We start from the raw sequence: 18,421 nt of genomic DNA on the forward strand, positions 1-18,421 counted from the left end.
ACAAAATACATATTTGTGGTGTTGCAGCCTCAAGGGCTGAAGCCATCCAAATCTTGCAGGCTTCGATGTGTACCTAGGCATTGTACAATCCCTGACACACAATTAAACCGGGGGTTTGCCCCGTTCATCTCTGGGACCACGATGACTTTATTTATTTAGCTTATCGCTTGGATGGTTTCCATTTGAGGTTTCACACTGTACTTTGATCAAGTCTCTAAACATTTGGAAAGTGACTTGGAGGGTGGTATTACTACAGTATATTATTTCACCAGCCCATTCAAGGATAATGAAATAAGAGATCGGTTATCAGCTCCGGAATATAAATTGATGACCTGCTTGAAAATTGGCCCTTCAAAGACAGCTTCCCTTAGAAACATAGAAGATTGACGGCAGAAAAAGACCTCCTGGTCCATCTAGTCTGCCCTTATACTATTTCCTGTATTTTATCTTAGGATGGATCTATGTTTATCCCAGGCATGTTTAATATTCAGTGACTGTGGATTGACCAACCACGTCTGCTGGAAGTTTGTTCCAAGGATCTACTACTTTTTCAGTGAAATAATATTTTCTCACGTTGCTTCTGATCTTTCCCCAAACTGACCTGAGATTATGCCCCCTTGTTCTTGTGTTCACTTTCCTATTAAAAACACTTCCCTCCTGAACCTTATTTAAACTTTTGACATATTTAAATGTTTCGATCATGTCCCCCCTTTCCCTTCTGTCCTCCAGACTCTACAGATTGAGTTCATGAAGTCTTTCCTGATACGTTTTATGCTTAAGACCTTCCACCATTCTTGTAGCCCGTCTTTGGACCCCTTCAATTTTGTCAATATCTTTTTGTAGGTGAGGTCTCCAGAACTGGACACAGTATTCCAAATGTGGTCTCACCAGCACTCTATATAAGGGGATCACAATCTCCCTCTTCCTGCTTGTTATACCTCTAGCTATGCAGCCAAGCATCCTACTTGCTTTCCCTACCGCCCGACCACACTGCTCACCCATTTTGAGACTGTCAGAAATCACGACCCCTAAATCCTTCTCTTCTGAAGTTTTTGCTAACACAGAACTGCCGATACAATACTCAGATGGAGGATTCCTTTGCCCCAAGTGCATTATTTTACATTTGGAAACATTAAACTGCAGTTTCCATTGCTTTGACCATTTATCTAGTAAAGCTAAATTAGTCTCCGAACACAATTCAAAGTGTTTATATATCATTTGACGTCAAGATTCTCGTCGTAATGCCCACCCAGTTGTCCACATTCAACCCGTTTCAGAATTCTGGGAGTTGAAGTCCAAATATCTTCAAGTGGCCAAGGTTGGGAGAAACACTGACCTAGATGATGGCAGGATCTCCACTGACCTTCTCGACAGCCCCCCACCCGCCCATTTGCCACCGAGGTCCCCTGAAAAAGAGGGAAGGACCGGACGGGAAGTGTTGTAGATGAGTTTTATTCAAACCATATATTCTGAACTTAGAGGAGGGCAGCTACTCCTCTTTTTTGAGGTTGCTTTGTTTTCCACTTGTAAAAGATCCTCTCTTTCTTTTTTTGCCCTCCCCTCCCCATAACTTATAAACATGATTTACACGCAGTCTCTGGTGGTGGGAGGGGAGGGCAGTTGCAGACATTCCCCACCCTCCCCACACAAACTCCAAGTAGGACCTGGGTGTGACAGCAGGCAAGGCGGCTCTTTCTGGCTCCGATGGTCCCTTAAAGGTTTTTTTTCATGCACAGGAGAGAGGCTTCGGCCCAAGGGGGGGTGTCCGTATTGAGGGGGAGGTTGGAGAAAAGACTGTTTTCGTACGTCCAGCAAATGCAGGGAGACAACAGCAGCTCCTGCAAAATTTGAGGGCCGAGGCGGCTGGGAGGGAGATGGGGGAGGAAGCCCCCAAAAGAAGGGCTTGATAAAATCGTAATGGATGTTTACCTTTTGGCAAACCCAACAGAAAGAAGGGAATGGAGGAAAGGAGGGAGGGAGGTAAGTAGGCAGGGAAGAAAGGAAGGAAGGCAAGGAGGAAGGAAGGAAGGGAAAGGAAGGAAGGAAGGAAGGAAGGAAGGAAGGAAGGAAGGGTCCCCAAAACAGGCTTGACAAAATCACAATTGATGTTTACCTTTTGGCAAACCCAACAGAAAGGGGGGAGGGAGGATTTTGAAGAGGGAGAGAAAGAAGGAAGGAAGGAAGGGAAAGGAAGGATGAGTCCCCCAAACACGGTTGCCATTTAGCTTTTGACAAACACAACAGGAAGGAGGGAGGATTTTGAAGAAGGAAGGAAGGAATCAGGCCTGAAAGATATCACAATTGCGTTGACCTTTTGGCAAACCCAACAGAAAGGAGAGGAAAGGAGGATTTTGAAGGGGGAGGGAGGGAAGGGTCCCCAAAACAGGCCTGAAACCCCCCCTGCAATTGCCGTTTGCCTTTTCAGCAAACCCAAAAGGGACGGAAGGTGCAAATGGGGGGCCCACAAAACAGGGCCCGACAATAACACAATTGCCCTTCGTTTTTTTTCCCCTTTTGGCAAACCCATCAGTGAAGTGAGAAACAATGCCCCCCCCCCTAAAAAATACCCCCAATAAACCAAAAACCGAGGGAAGGCTCTGTGGAGTGGGGGAACGGTCAAAATGATGAAAACGAATTTTTCCTCTTTGGAAAAACCCTCAAAGTCGGCTCTCTCCCGCCTTCCAGGATGGAGGGGGGGAAATGGGTGGGGGTGGGAGGGGCTAAGCGCCCCTCGGCCTCAGACATCTGCCACCGCCATCCCTGGAGAAGGACGCCTTTCCCCATTCCCGATGCTAGAGCACCCCCTGGTGGCAGGAGGCAGCCAAGCATTGTCGCACGGATTTGTGAAATGTATTTTGACGTCCAGGTTCTCTGAGAACCGCCGGCCTCTTCTTGTGAGTGGAAGGGACCCTTCCTGCTCTCCACCACCAGGTGACCCCCCTCTCTGGCCAGACAAGGATGCGGGCGGGAGGAAAACGGGGCCCACGAACTGCACTGAAGGTGGTGAAGAGGAGGAGGAAGAGGAGGAGGGAGGAAGGAAGGAGCAGGGCAGTCTAACCAATGGTCAGGCCAAAGCCACACTGGAATTTGTTCTTGCGGTGATTCAGGAAGGCGCCCATGGCTAGCGTGAGGGGTAACGGGATGAGCTTCTTTTCCAAGGCCGCGCCCACGATCCAGTTGCTGTCGACGGAGCCTGAAGACGGAGAGGAATCGGGGTCAAAAATCTCTAAGACAGAAAAATAGATAGATAGATAGATAGATAGATAGATTAGATAGATAGATAGGAAGATAGATAGATAGATAGATAGATAGATAGATAGATAGATAGATAGATAGAAAGAAAAGTAGGTAGATAGAGAGATAGAAAGAAAGAAAAGTGGGTAGATAGATAGATAGATAGATAGATAGATAGATAGATAGACAGATAGAAAGAAAGAAAAGTAGGTAGGTAGGTAGATAGATAGAGATAGATAGAAAGAAAAGTAGGTAGGTAGATAGATAGATAGATAGGAAGATAGATAGATAGAAAGAAAGAAAAGAAGGTAGGTAGATAGATAGATAGATAGATAGATAGATAGAAAGAAAAGTAGGTAGATAGATAGATAGATATAGATAGATAGAAAGAAAAGTAGGTATAGATAGATAGATAGATAGATAGATAGAAAGAAAAGTAGGTAGGTAGGTAGATAGATAGATAGATAGATAGATAGATAGATAGAAAGATAGATAGAAAGAAAAGTAGGTAGGTAGATAGATAGATAGATAGATAGAGTGAGAGAGATAGAAAGAAAAGTAGGTAGGTAGATAGAGATATAGATAGATAGAAAGAAAGAAAAGTAGATAGATAGATAGATAGATAGATAGATAGATAGATAGATAGATAGATAGATAGATAATGAATGCATAAATGAATAGTCAGAGAGATAGGACACAGACAGAGGTGGACAAACAGAAAGAGATAAATTGATAGACTGAGAGATTTATTATTTCATTTATTTTATTAATCGGATATGTTGGGCGTCCTCCTCGACCCACAGCTCACATTAGAGAACCATCTTTCAGCTGTGGCGAGGGGGGCGTTTGCCCAGTTGCGGCCCTATCTGGACCGGGACTCACTGCTCACAGTCACTCATGCCCTCATCACCTCGAGGCTCGGCTACTGTAACGCTCTCTGCATGGGGCTACCTTTGAAAAGTGTTTGGAAACTTCAGATTGTGCAGAATGCAGCTGCGAGAGCAATCATGGGCTTTCCAAGGTATGCCCATGTAACACCAACACTCCTCAGTCTGCATTGGTTGCCGATCAGTTTCCAGTCACAATTCAAAGTGTTGGTCATCACCTATAAAGCCCTTCATGGCACCGGACCAGGGTATCTACGAGACTGCCTTCTGCCGCACGAATCCCAGCGACTTATGTTCACTTTCCTATTAAAAACACTTCCCTCCTGGACCTTATTTAACCCTTTAACATATTTAAATGTTTCGATCATGTCCCCCCTTTTCCTTCTGTCCTGCAGACTCTACAGATTGAGTCCATGAAGTCTTTCCTGATACGTTTTATGCTTAAGACCTTCCACCATTCTTGTAGCCCGTCTTTGGACCCCTTCAATTTTGTCAATGTCTTTTTGTAGGTGAGGTCTCCAGAACCGGACACAGTATTCCAAATGGGGTCTCACCAGCGCTCTATATAAGGGGATCACAATCTCCCTCTTCCTGCTTGTTATACCTCTAGCTATGCAGCCAAGCATCCTACTTGCTTTTCCTACCGCCCGACCACACTGCTCACACCATAACTTCCAGAAATTGATTTATTGTAAAGCGAGTGGATGTTGTTGTTATGATTTTTCCTGTAATGTGACTGGAGAGAGAAAAAATAAAAAAATAAAAATTATTTCCCGTATAAATCAATCCCAAGAATTCCGTACCTCTGAAGAGGAGGTTGGCTTTGGGTAAATCCAGCTGGTAGCCAAAGGTTGCGCTGGTGTCTTGCATGCGAGTGCTGGCTTCGAATTCTACCCCCACCTGCAACTGGAAAGCCGGACCACAGAGAAGACATGAGAGGCAGGTCCCTGGCTCTCCCCGTAAAGCACACCCGACCCCCCAAAAATAGACCCTCCGCATCCCCCCTTCAGGCCACAGGCCGGGTGAATCTTAATTACAAGTTATTGGAGCCATGGAGGAAGGGTAGGGTGCTATGATGCTATAGGGTAGGGGGGGTCAAACTCAAGGCCGAGAGCCGAATCCAGCCCGCGGGGTGCTTAGATCTAGCCCTGCGAGCAAAAATGGAACTCGGGGGAGCTGCCCATGGCCCTTGCAAGCTGTTTTCGACCGGGACGGCCTCTTGCAACCCTCTGCCAGTGAAAACGGAACTCGGTAGGGCCACCCGTAAGCAGCTGCCCCTTCTCCTGGGACCTCAGGGTCTTATCTAGTCTGTCCTTATACTATTTCGTGTATTTTATCTTAGGATGGATCTATGTTTATCCCAGGCGTGTTTCAATTCAGTTCCTGTGGATTGACCAACCACATCTGCTGGGAGTTTGTTCCAAGCATCTACTGCTCTTTCTGTCAAATAATATTTTCTCACCTGTTGCTTCTGATCTTTCCCCCCCAACTGACCTCAGATTGGGGCCCCTTGTTCTTGGGTTCACTTCCCTCCTGTTCCAGGCGTCGTCTCCCCAAACCCACTCACCTGCTCGCTGGCTTTGTGGTAGTACGTGGCGTGGGCTCCCGCCTGTCCTATCGTCAGCGTCGCGACCCAGTTTGGCGCTGTGGAGGGAGGAAAAGGGGAGAAGTTCTGCTTTGATCCCCCGGGGAAGAATTCTGCCCCAGACTGAGTGGCATCACCACCATAGATAATCCTCGATTTATGACGAGAGGGACTGGAAAATGTTTCCGTTACACGACGGGTCTTGTGATCTTATTTACCGTATTTTTCGGAGTATAACACACCCCTTTTTCCTCCCTAAAAAAGGCTGTTAATTAGGGTGCGTCTTATACTGTGAATGTAGCTTTTTTCCCAGCCCTAACTAGCTGCTAACGATGTTCCCAGCTCTCACCAGCTTGCAAGCTCTTTCATTGTTTCTCTCTGCAAAGAATGTTTTCCAAGTCCTAAGTTTTTGCAGGGTTTTTTCATTGCTCCAACTTGCCCCGAATCAGTTTCTTTCCAGCCTTAACCAGGTGCTAACTATGTTCCCAGCTCTTACCAGTTTGCAAGCTCTTTCATTGTTACTCTCGGCAAAAAATGTTTTCCAAGCCCTAAGACAATGATGGCGAACCTTTTTTTCCTCGAGTGGGTGAGAGCTATCGCGCATGCGTGAGTGCCCACACCCATAATTGAACGCCCAGGGAAGGCAAAAACAGCTTCCCCATCCCCTGGAGGTCCTCTGGAGGCCGGAAACGGACTGGTGGGCCCAGTAGGCTAGGGTTTCACCCTCCCCAGGCTCCAAAGGCTTCCCTGGAGCTTGTGGAGGGTAAAAACGCTCTCCCCATCCCCCTGCAGGCTCTCTGGAAGCTAAAATTACCCTCCCAGAGCCTCTGTGAGCCAAAAATCAGCTGGCTGGCACAAACATGCACATTGGAGCTGAGTTGGGGCAACATCTTGGGTGCCAGCAGATATGGGGCTCCCTTTGAAAAGTGTTCGGAAACTTCAGATAGTGCAGAATGCAGCTGCGAGAGATGGGCTTCCCCAAAAATGCCCTGTCACACCAACACTCCGCAGTCTGCATTGGTTGCCAATCAATTTCCGGTCACAATTCAAAGTGTTGGTTATGACCTATAAAGCCCTTCATGGCATCGGACCAGAATATCTCCAAGACCGCCTTCTGCTGCACGAATCCCAGCGACCGATTAGGTCCCACAGAGTTGGCCTTCTCCGGGTCCCATCAACTAAGCAATGTCGGTTGGCGGGACCTAGGGGAAGAGCCTTCTCTGTGACGGCCCCGACTCTCTGGAACCAGCTCCCCCCCCCCCCCCAGAGATTAGAACTGCCCCTACCCTCCTTGCCTTTCGTAAACTCCTCAAAACCCACCTTTGTCGTCAGGCATGGGGGAATTGAGATATCTCCCCCGGGCCTATATAATTTATGTATGGTATGTTTGTAGGTATGTCTGCTTAAAAATGGGGTTTTCTTAACTACTTTAAATTTTAAAATGTAAATTATTAGATTTGTTATGAATTGTTTTATTATGTTGTGAGCCGCCCCTAGTCTACGGAAAGGGGTGGCATTCAAATCAAATCAAATCAATCAATCAATAAATAAATATGGCTCCATGTGTCACCTGTGGCACCCGTGCCATAGGTTTGCCATCACTGCACTAAACCACAAATGTACCCAAGCTGAACTGAACCCTCCTAATGTCCACAAATGGCTGGGTTCATGCAAACACGGTAAAATTGACATTGGTACCTGTGTATTTTCCAGCTAAAGACATGACGGTGCCCTCTTCCCCCGCTCGCCGGTGGTACACCAGTTCTCCGCCCAGTGCCAGGCACGGCGTGATACTTTGCAGGTAATGTGCCACTAGGATACCTGTGGAACGCAGGTGGGGAGGGAGGGGGGCTGTTTAGCACCATTCCTGGGGAGAGAGAGGGGGGGGGGCTTTCTTGGTCCCCTGGGAAAGATCCCCGCTGGGCAGCCCTGCCAGGAAAGGCCGGGGACTCAATCCAAGGCCAGGCCAAGCTGGAAAAAGAACCGGAGGATGGAAGTTGCTCACCTGAGCCTACTAAAATATCAGGGTTCCCTAGCGTGACGGCAGCGGTGAAATCTGTACCTCGGTATTCACTGTCCACTTGCCAGTTCACAAATTTGGCTTGCTGCGTCTGGAGGGGGGAAGCAAAGACTGGTCTGCATTCGGATATTCACTCACTCACTCACTCACTCACTCACTCACTCACTCACTCACTCACTCACTCACTCACTCACTCATTCATTCATTCATATTTCTAGGCCGCCTTTATCCTTTATCCGGTCGGACGTCTTTGTGACGTCAAAGCTCCGCCCATGGAATTCCCTATTGGGATTCCCCACCTTCTTTCTAGCCTCCAGATCGGCCGAAAACGCCGCCGCCGATCGCAAAAACGGCGCTCCGCTGCCCGGCGCTAACCTTCTGAAACAGCCGGGCGCTTCTCGGTGGCCTTCGGAACCTGAACCCGAACTTCCGGGTTCAACGTTCGGGAGAACGCCGAGAAGCCCCCCGGCTGTTTCAGAAGGCGACAGCTGAGCAGCGGCGCTTCTCGGCGGCCTCCGAACCCCAAACCCGAAAAGTTCGGGTTCAGGAGAACGCTGAGAAGCTCCCCGGCTGTTTTAAAAGGTGACAGCCGGACGGCGGTACCCAGCGGAGTGCCATTTTGCGATCTGCGGTGGGTTCGTAAGCCGAAAAAAGTTCGTAAGAAGAGGCAAAAAATTTCCGAACCCCGGGTTCGTATCACGAGGGGTTCGTGTCATGAGGTACCACTGCATTCAGAATTTGCAAAACTACAGAAATAAAAAAACCCTGACACATTTAGCTCAATCTTGCAAAATGAATAAATTTAGTAGGATTTATAGCTAGCTTTCCATTCAGGGAAATATTTGAAGTGGCAAACATTTAGAGTTTTTTTTAAAAAAATCCAACCGTATAATAAAAGCACACAAATGTCCGATAAATATTAAATATGCTTGTTTGAGAGATACTCAAAAATTGACCAGCAGTGGGTGCCAATTAGACATCTTGCAATAAACAATTAAGACACAATTATGAATGTAGGGGTGCAGGTGTTTTGGAAATAGAAGGTGGCATTTGTGTACAACACAACGCAATACACAATCCTGGCGAAGACTCCCTGTGGCTTAGAAGGGACGGATTCCCTGTTAAGTCAGCACATCTGGAAGAAATAATCATCGGTGTCGGCCCGAAGGACACGTACCTGAAAAGCCACCTTTGAACGAATTTTATTTGTTAGCTGGTGGATAATCTGTGCATTAAGGCTGCCGCCGTTGTCCATGTCGCCCACCAGCACTGGGAAGGCCTGAGAGAAAGAAGTGGTATATTTCATTAACGGAATTAGAAGAGACCTTGTCAATCTTCTAGTCCTCAAGTCGCACTTTGGCATTATTATTATTTATTTTATTTATTTATTGGATTTGTATGCCGCTCCTCTCCGAAGACTCGGGGCGGCTAACAACAGTAATAAAACAATGTACAATAATAATCCAATAAATACTAAAAATGATTAAAAAAACCATTAATATAAAAAAACCAAACATACATACAGACATACCACACATGAAATTGTAAAGGCCCAGGGGGAAAGAGCATCTCAATTCCCCCATGCCTGGCGGCAGAGGTGGGTTTTAAGGAGCTTACGAAAGGCAAGGAGGGTGGGGGCAATTCTAATCTCTGGGGGGAGTTGGTTCCAGAGGGCCGGGGCCGCCACAGAGAAGGCTCTTCCCCTGGGTCCTGCCAAGCGGCATTGTTTAGTTGATGGGACCTAGAGAAGACCCACTCTGTGGGACCTAACCGGTCGTTGGGATTTGTGCAGCAGAAGGCTATTATTATTATTATTATTATTATTATTATTATTAAGATTTGTATGCCGCCCCTCTCCAAGGACTTGGAACGGCTCACAACAAAAATACCATGTCACAAATCCAATATATTAAAACACATTAAAACACATTATTTTAAAAACCATACACTCAAACAGACCATACAAAACTCTACCATAGCCTTAGCATAGCCTAGGGACAACTCAGTTACCCCGTGCCTGGCGACGTCGGTGGGTTTTGAGTAACTTATGAAAGGCAAGGAGGGTGGGGGCGGTTCTAATCTCCGGAGGGAGTTGATTCCAGAGGGCTGGGGCCGCCACAGAGAAGACTCTTTCCCTGGGTCCTGCCAGACGACATTGTTTCGTCGACGGGACCTGGAGAAGGCCGACTCTGTGGGACCTAACTGGTCGCTGGGATTCATGTGGCAGAAGGCGGTTCCTGAGATATTCTGGTCCGATGCCATGTAGGGCTTTAAAACTCATTACCAACACTTTGAATTGCGACCGGAAACTGATCGGCAGCCCATGCAAGCCAAGGAGTGTTGGAGAGATGTGGGCAAACCTAGGTAAACCCACAATAGCTCTCGCGGCAAACCTACCTCTGTGGGGCTTAGTTGCTTTGTCCCGACGTACGTCGCCCCGAAGTGATAATTAGAGTCCCCGACTGTGCTAAGCGCCACCGTATGATTGACCTGGAGAAAGAAACGGGTCAGAAAAGGACATCTAGAAGCAGGTGTCTTAGTAAACATCCACCAGGTTAGCCAAGGCGAGGAAGAGGCACCACCAGGTGATCACACAGCAAGGCCCTTGAAACGAAGGGTGCTCATATATTAAAGCATGGAACGATGTAGGAGACCCTGGACAAACACACTAGGGGGAAAATAATACGATTTGATCGCGACTGTGTGAGCGCAGAAGATGTAGCGATGCCTACATCGGCGTTCACCAATTCCTTTGTTACTTTTTTTAAAGAAGGAACTCAGGACAGTTTTGACAATACAGTAATCCCTCGCTACTTCACGGTTCATCCTTTGCAGATTCGCTATTTCACAGGTTTTCAAAGGGGGCTTAAATCCATTTAAATTTTTTTTTTTTTAATAAACTTTATTGATTTTGGATAAAAAAGACATACAGACTTACAAACATTTAAACACATATTCGGGGTTACAATTACCCCTCTTTTCTTGAAGTCAATTTTTAATACAGAAAAAAGGATAAAGTCTTAAGTCTTTAAATCAGACTAATATTCTAATTGAAAAGAAGAACTTTGTTTATATATTCTAATAAAGATAAAATTAAATTGGTTAAAAAAAAAGAAACCAACAACACTAACAACAGCAAAAAATGTCAATAACATTTAATTATATTCATACCGTTTTCTTTACCTTGTTTTCAACTTATTCTTATCTATCCATATATAAAGTTTATCCCAAACAATGTAAAAGTCAGATTCTTCTTGATCATTCAGCCTTCATTTAAAATTTTAAATCTATTAAACATTCATAAAATTCTTCTACAGTACTACTGTACTCTATTAAAGAAACTGGTAGGATATCACATGTAGTTCCAGCTAAGAAACATTATTTATTTATTTATTTATTTATTTATTTATTTATTCATTCATTCATTCATTGTTTATTTATTTGTTTGTTTGTTTATTTATTGGATTTGTATGCCGCCCCTCTCCGGAGACTCGGAGCGGCTAACAGCAACAATAAAACAGTGTACAATAATAATCCAATACTAAAAACGATTAAAAAACCCATTAATATAAAAACCAAACATACATACATACCACGCATAGAATTGTAAAGGCCTGGGGGGAAAGAGGATCTCAATTCCCCCATGCCTGGCGGCAGAGGTGGGCTTTAAGGAGCTTACGAAAGGCAAGGTGGGTGGGGGCAATTCTAATCTCTGGGGGGAGTTGGTTCCAGAGGGCCCGGGCCGCCACAGAGAAGGCTCTTCCCCTGGGTTCCGCCAAGCGACATTGTTTAGTTGACGGGACCCGGAGAAGACCCACTCTGTGGGACCTCACTGGTCGCTGGGATTCGTGCAGCAGAAGGCGGTCCCTGAGATAATCTGGTCCGGTGCCATGAAGGGCTTTACAGGTCATAACCAACACTTTGAATGACTGTTTAATACAAAGGGTGGGTTTTAAAAGTCCAAATACTCGTTAAATACATTAAAAAATATCTTTCCTCTACTTAATGGAAATTCGTTTCTCATGGGTGGTCTTGGAACGCATCCCCCGCGAAAAACGAGGCATCACTGTAATTAAGAATGCTGCTTTTTTTTTTTGCTGAGTTCACAAGGGATTGTTGATCGCGGGCAGACAATTTTAAGGGAATCAAAAGCTGGATGCAAATAAGGGAAGAGTTTAATTCTTCCTCCAGGCCCTGGGAGTCAAGCCTCTCCAGATCTTGCAACATCTGCCAAGCAACTGGGGAGGGCGGAACTGAACATCTGGAGGGCTACAAGGTCCCTCACTTTATCATTGATTTGTCACACGGTCACTCTCTTACCTGAAAGTAGTTGCTAAGACCTTTGTTTACCGTTAACTTCACCCCCTCCATTTGGATAGGAAACAATTCTGCAAAGGGAAGAAGGAACGGCGGTCAGTGGCTGTTTTGCTCCAGCTGAGCAATTTTCTTCTGCAAAAATCAGATATTACCGTGTTTTTCGGAGTACAGTAGTACCTCTAGATACGAGTTTAATTCGTTCCAGAAGGGAGCTTGTATGTCGAACAACTCGTATCTGGAACAAATGGCTTTAGACTTTGTTTTTCCCCTCCGAGATAACCAGAAGCAAGGATTCTTGCGCCACCTAGTGGACGCTCGGCTCGTATCCTGAATTTGAGCTCGGATCTGGAACAGAAATTTCTCTCCCCTCGTGGCTCGTAACTTGGAATACTCGCATGTGGAGCAGCTCGTATCTAGAGGTACTACTGTATAAGATGCACCCTTTTCCTCCCTAAAAGAGGCTGAAAATTCATCTTATACCCTGAATGTAGTTTTTTTCAAAGTTTTTTCCCCCAGCCCTAACTAGGTGCTAATGATTTTTCCAGCTCTTACCTTGCAGGTTCTTTCATTGTTACTGGGAATTGTTACTCATTGTTGCAGGGAAGATCGCATTAGCACCTCGTTAGGGCTAAAAAAAAAGCTTAGTAAAAGCTACATTTGGAGTATAAGATGTACCCAAATTTTCAGCCTCTTTTGGGGGGGGGGAAAAGAGGTAATTTCCAACCCTCTCGAAGTGGTTTACAGAGTCAGCCACTCGCCCCCAACAATCTGGGTCCTCATTTGACCCATTTCGGAAAGAGGGAAGGCTGAGTCAACCTTGAGTTAGGAAGAAGGAGGAAAGGAAAAATAGGAAGGAAGTAAAAAAAAGGAAGGAAAGAAGAAAAAATAGGAAGGAAGAAAAGAGAAAAAATGAAAGAAGAGGAGGGAGGAGAGAGGAAGGAAGGAAGGAAAGAAGAAAGGAAGGAAGGGGTTGGCTGGATAAATGGATGAATGGATGGAGGGAAAGAAGGAAGGAAGGAGTTGGATGGATGGATGGAAGGAATGAAGGAAGAGCACTTAGACTTATATACCACTTCATAGCGCTTTTTACAGCCCTCTCTAAATGGCTTACAGAATCAGCCTCTTGCCCCCAACAATCTGGGTCCTCATTTGACCCACCTCGGAAGGATGGAAGGCTGAGTCAACCTTCAGTCAGAAAAAAGGAAGGAAGGAAGGAAGGAAGGAAGGAAGGAAGGAAGGAAGGAAGGAAGGAAAGAAAGAAGGGGTTAGTTGGATGAATGGATGGATGGAGGGAAAGAAGGAAGGAAGGAGTTGGATGGATGGATGGATGGAATGAAGGAAGAGCACTTAAAATAGAATAGAATTTTATTGGCCAAGTGTGATCGGACACACAAGGAATTTGTCTTGGTGCATATGCTCTCAGCGTACATAAAATAAAATATACATACAAAATATACATATAAAATATACTTAGACTTATATACCACTTCATAGCGCTTTTTACAGCCCTCTCTAAGCGGTTTACAGAATCAGCCTCTTGCCCCCAACAATCCAGGTCCTCACTTGACCCACCTCGGAAGGATGGAAGGCTGAGTCAACCTTGAGCCTGGCGAGACATGAACTGCTAAATTTCAGGCAGCAAACGTAGCCGGCAGTCCTGCGCTCTAACCCCTGCGCCAACACGGCTCACAGAAACCCATGCACCTGGATAAAGGAACCGAAGGTTGTGGTCAATGCCCCGGTCGCGCTGCCCGACACACCAATGGGATTTACCTTTGCATTTCCGATGACATTCCTCAAACGTGCCAGGGTTAGGGAGATCGTCACATTTTTCCTCTGCGCTGCGGTCTTGCAAGGCAGGGACCAATCCGGTGACGGGAGGCATGGTGAAACCCGGTGGTACCGATACTAAGCCCGAGCCTGGCCCTGACACTGTAGGAGGGGGGGCCGGAGAGCTGGCAGCCAGGACGTTGCCCATGGTGTAAACTAGAGAGTAGGGAAAGAGCTGCTGATTATTACATGGTAGGGGGTGTCAAATTATATTGATTGATTGATTGATTGATTTGTATGCCGCTCAACTGCCAAGGGACTCCGGGCGGCTCACAACGAAAGAATGAAACATACATGCGACACCAAAACCCTATGAAAAGTATCCAAAACAATTCAAAACGATACAGGTCATTAATGGCCGAACCTTGATGGTGCACCATCAGATCAACAAACAACAGAGCAGAATATCTCCGGGACCGCCTTCTGCCGCACGAATCCCAGCGACCGGTTAGGTCCCACAGAGTTGGCCTTCTCCGGGTCCCGTCGACTAAACAATGTCATTTGGCAGGACCCAGGAAAAGAGCCTTCTCTGTGGCGGCCCCGACCCTTTGGAACCAGCTCCCCCAGATATCAGAGTTGCCCCCACCCTCCTTGCCTTTCGCAAGCTCCTTAAAACCCACCTCTGTCGTCAGGCATGGGGGAATTGAAATTTTTGAACTTTTTGACCCATTTTTTTCCCCGCAGTTCAAAATGTTTTTGTTTCAAGCAGAAATAAAAATGTGTTTTCTCTGTAGCAGGTGATTGATTTCATAAATGCAACACACTCTCATTTTTTAATTCATAACGTAAAGGTAAAAAAATAATATAGGCAGTGTTATCTTCATTTTAGATGTCAAAAGTCTATGGAAAGGGGCGGCATACAAATCCAATAAATGAATGAATGAATGAATGAATGAATAAATAAATAAATAAATAGGGTTTTGTGACTCCCGGGGTTTTCTTTTCTGTAGGAAACGGATCCGAATGGCTCTTTTGAGTGTTTAAGGTTGCCAACCCCGTCCTAATCCATCCCTCTACTCAAGCAGGAGATACCACATTCCAGACAAATGGATGCCCGGTTTTTCCTTGAAAAATCTCCAGTGATGGAGCACCCACAACTTCTGTAGTTATCTAACCAACATTTTTTTTTAATTGTGAGGTTATTTCTCCTTAGTTCTAGATCACGGACTGCCAGTTACACCCCTGTTCTAGGTTGCTTTTCTACTTCAATAGCAATAGCGTTATGCTTATATACCGCTTCATAGTGCTTTTACAGCCCTCTCTAAGCGGTTTACAAAGTCAGCATATTTGCCCCCAACAACAACAATTTATTAGATTTGTATGCCGCCCCTCTCCGTAGACTCGGGGCGGCTAACAACAGTGATAAAAAACAGCATGTAACAATCCAATACTAAACAACTAAAAAAAACCTTATTATAAAACCAAACATACATACAAACATACCATGCATAAATTGTAAAGGCCTAGGGGGAAAGAATATCTCAGTTCCCCCATGCCTGACGGCAGAGGTGGGTTTTAAGAAGCTTACGAAAGGCAAGGAGGGTGGGGGCAATTCTAATCTCTGGGGGGGGGGAGTTGATTCCAAAGGGCCGGGGCCGCCACAGAGAAGGCTCTTCCCCTGGGTCCCGCCAAACAACATTGTTTAGTTGACGGGACCCGGAGAAGGCCCACTCTGTGGGACCTTACTGGTCACTGGGATATGGCTCCGTATGCCACCTGTGGCACCCACGCCATAGATTCGCCATCACTGTCCTAGGCACATAGTGTTTCAACAACTCCTGTTGGGATGCCACTGTAGGGCATTGCATGCCAAAACATTTAGGCACAGAGACAGCTCACACACACACCCCTCGTGCCATCACTCTGCTGAACACTTAATTTCCACACTGTCCTGTCTTTTGCATGTTTATCCATGTTATATAGCTGTAGTATTATTTTTATCCTTCTCATCTTTCCTATTACCCCAATGGTATCATGTTTTCCCAAAGCACCAGAAGGCCAGGAGAACAAACAAGGGATAGAAACTAATCAAACAGAGAAGCAACAACAGAAACTAATCAACAGAGAAGTCTACGGAGAGGGGCGGCATACAAATCCAATAAATAAATAAAATAAATATATGTAATTAAGGGAGAAATTACACTGATCATGAGGATAAATAATCAGTGGAACAACTTGACAGCAAAAGCTATGGGTGCTCCAATACGGGAAGTTTTTAGAGATTAGACAAACATGTGTCTGGAATGATGCAGGGTCTCGACTAGAAGACCTCTAATGTTATTCTGGAACTCATGAATAGGCTCCCAGTGTGCTTTTAGCCCTTAATTACAGCTCTGCCGACAGTCAGTTGTTTGCAGGCTTTTCACAGAGTCCAATCACTTTGATTTAACTGATATCACTCTCCACACACCCTCCCACACACCCTTACCTGGAAACAAAGATGAATGAACGAACAGGAATCTCTGTAGGACCTCTTCTGTCACTGGGATTCGTGTGGACTTCAACTCCCAGAATCCCTGAGCAAGCATGATGGGCTCAGGAATTCTGGGAGTTGAAGTCCACAAGTCATAGAAGACCCAACTTGGTCTACCCCTGAACTAGGGTCTCCTGCTTGAGCAGGGGGTTGACTAGAAGACCTCCCAGGTCCCTTCCAGCTCTATTCTAATTTATTGAGAGGGTCTAACGCCTCCTGCTTGAGCAGGGGGTTGGACTAGAAGACCCCCCAGGGTCCCTCCCAGCTCTATCCCGATGGTGCCTGTGCATGCATGCACCTCCACCGCTCCTGCCCCTCCTGCCCCCCCGTGGCTCCAACCAGACCCCCAGGGCAAGAGAAGCATCCTTTCCTATTCATTCCAAAAAGTCCAAGTTCCCGCCAAGGGCTTCCGCAAAGGACGGCGGGGAAGAGGAACCTCCGCCCGGGCGAGGGAAGGGCGCCAAGGACCGAGGCCGGGCAGGGGATTCCGGCTGCTGGCCTTCCCGCCTGTCCGGAGGGGATTCCTGCTCCCGCCCCGCTGCCGGGGCCCATTTTGGCTTCGTTTCCCCGCGGTCCCTGCGGGCTCCTCCGCCCCTGCCCGGCCTCCCCCGCTCCTCCGAGGCCGGGCCTCCCTTCCCCGTCCAGGCCGCGCCCTGCCCTCCCGCTCGGACCCTCCTCGCCGGGTTCCCCCACTCACGCGGCGGCGGGAGCAGCGGCAACGAGGGCTGGAGCCGGGAGACACCCGAACACGCTTGGTCTCGGGCCCCGCCCCTCCGCCGCTGCCATTGGTCCGAGAGGTTTTCGGGCCCGCCCTCGCCCAGGCTGACCTCTATACTATTGGTCGGCTCTCCGTTCAGCCGCGCCCCCTTCCCCGGGACCATGCAGCCCTCATGGAGTTTAGGCCTCCGCCGAGGTCCCGCCGCTTCCTTCCTCTCAGAGAGGATCCCTATTGGCTGGCTGCCGGGACGTCACGCGCCGCCCAAGCTGTCTCGATTGGGCAGATTGTGGAATAAATCTGGTTCCTCCCGGACGATTGGTCGCGCTGGCTTGCGTTTTCATTGGTCGCTTTATCTACGGAGGGGAACTTGGGGCGCCACTCGGGGCTTCGCCTCACCAAGGGGCGGGGCTGAAGAAACAAGGTCAGCGGTGAAGAGCGGCCGCAAGGTCAGGTGGCTATCCCGAAGTGCAGCGCGGCCAACCAGTAAGTTTCTGGGACTAGAGGTGCCCGCGGAAACCATAGAGAAGAGCGTTGATCACCCTCCCGCCCCACCCCATGGCTTCCATGGAAACCGTTTTAGACGGTTTCTAGGCTCCTCAGGAAGAGCATCTAGGCTAAATATGCTTTTCTTTAGGGAATATTTACTCTCCTGTTAATTTGATTGCAGCAGCTCTCGTATTTGCATCCTCACGTGCAGTATGGGACTTTCACGCGAGTCTTTCCACCCTATTTTCAGTGCACCCCAGAAAATGATGGTTTCTAATCCTCATCCTGGTCTTCTCTAGGACTACAACTCCCATATTTCTGAAGCATTAGATTACAAATACAACGAACCTGCTGGCTGAGCAGTTTGGGAATTGGGCTCCAACATCATCATCATCATCATCATCATCATCATTATTATTATTATTATTATTATTATTATTATTATTATTATTATTATTTATTGGATTTGTATGCCGCCCCTCTCCGCAGACTTGGGGCGGCTAACAACAGAATAAAAACAGCATGTAAATCCAATACAAAACAGCTAAAAAACCCTTAATTCTAAAACCAAACATACATACAAACAATCATACTATGCATAAATTGTAAAGGCTTAAGAGGAAAGAATATCTCAATTCCCCCATGCCTGACGGCAGAGGTGGGTTTTTAGGAGTTTGCGAAAGGCAAGGAGGGTGGGGGCAATTCTAATCTCCGGAGGGAGTTGGTTCCAGAGGGTCGGGGCCGCCACAGAGAAGGCTCTTCCCCTGGGCCCCGCCAAACGACATTGTTTTGTTGACGGGACCCGGAGAAGGCCAACTCTGTGGGACCTAACTGGTCGCTGGGATTCGTGTGGCAGAAGGCGGTCTCGTAG

The 18,421-nt window shown here is 46.9% G+C and overlaps 1 protein-coding gene across 2 annotated transcripts; it reads right to left on the reverse strand.

Annotated features, from left to right (window-relative positions):
* Positions 1 to 1,436: 1,436 nt before the first annotated feature.
* Positions 1,437 to 17,279, reverse strand: TOMM40 (translocase of outer mitochondrial membrane 40). Of its 2 annotated transcripts, none has more exons than XM_070764175.1 (10): positions 17,174 to 17,279; positions 13,817 to 14,029; positions 12,047 to 12,114; positions 10,124 to 10,216; positions 8,904 to 9,005; positions 7,712 to 7,817; positions 7,405 to 7,527; positions 5,689 to 5,765; positions 4,925 to 5,027; positions 1,437 to 3,193 (listed from the first exon to the last, which is right to left on the reverse strand). In XM_070764175.1, exons 2-10 carry the CDS (start codon positions 14,019 to 14,021, stop codon positions 3,054 to 3,056), a joined length of 1,017 nt encoding a protein of 338 aa, XP_070620276.1. In that variant the 5' UTR covers positions 14,022 to 14,029; positions 17,174 to 17,279; the 3' UTR covers positions 1,437 to 3,053. The 2 variants fall into 2 exon arrangements, with proteins under 2 accessions (XP_070620276.1, XP_070620275.1); XM_070764174.1 differs by having other exon boundaries at positions 17,044 to 17,242.
* Between the last annotated feature and the right edge of the window lie 1,142 nt (positions 17,280 to 18,421).

The sequence above is a fragment of the Erythrolamprus reginae genome, chromosome 11, assembly GCF_031021105.1.
Source record: "Erythrolamprus reginae isolate rEryReg1 chromosome 11, rEryReg1.hap1, whole genome shotgun sequence".
NCBI lineage: Eukaryota > Metazoa > Chordata > Lepidosauria > Squamata > Dipsadidae > Erythrolamprus > Erythrolamprus reginae.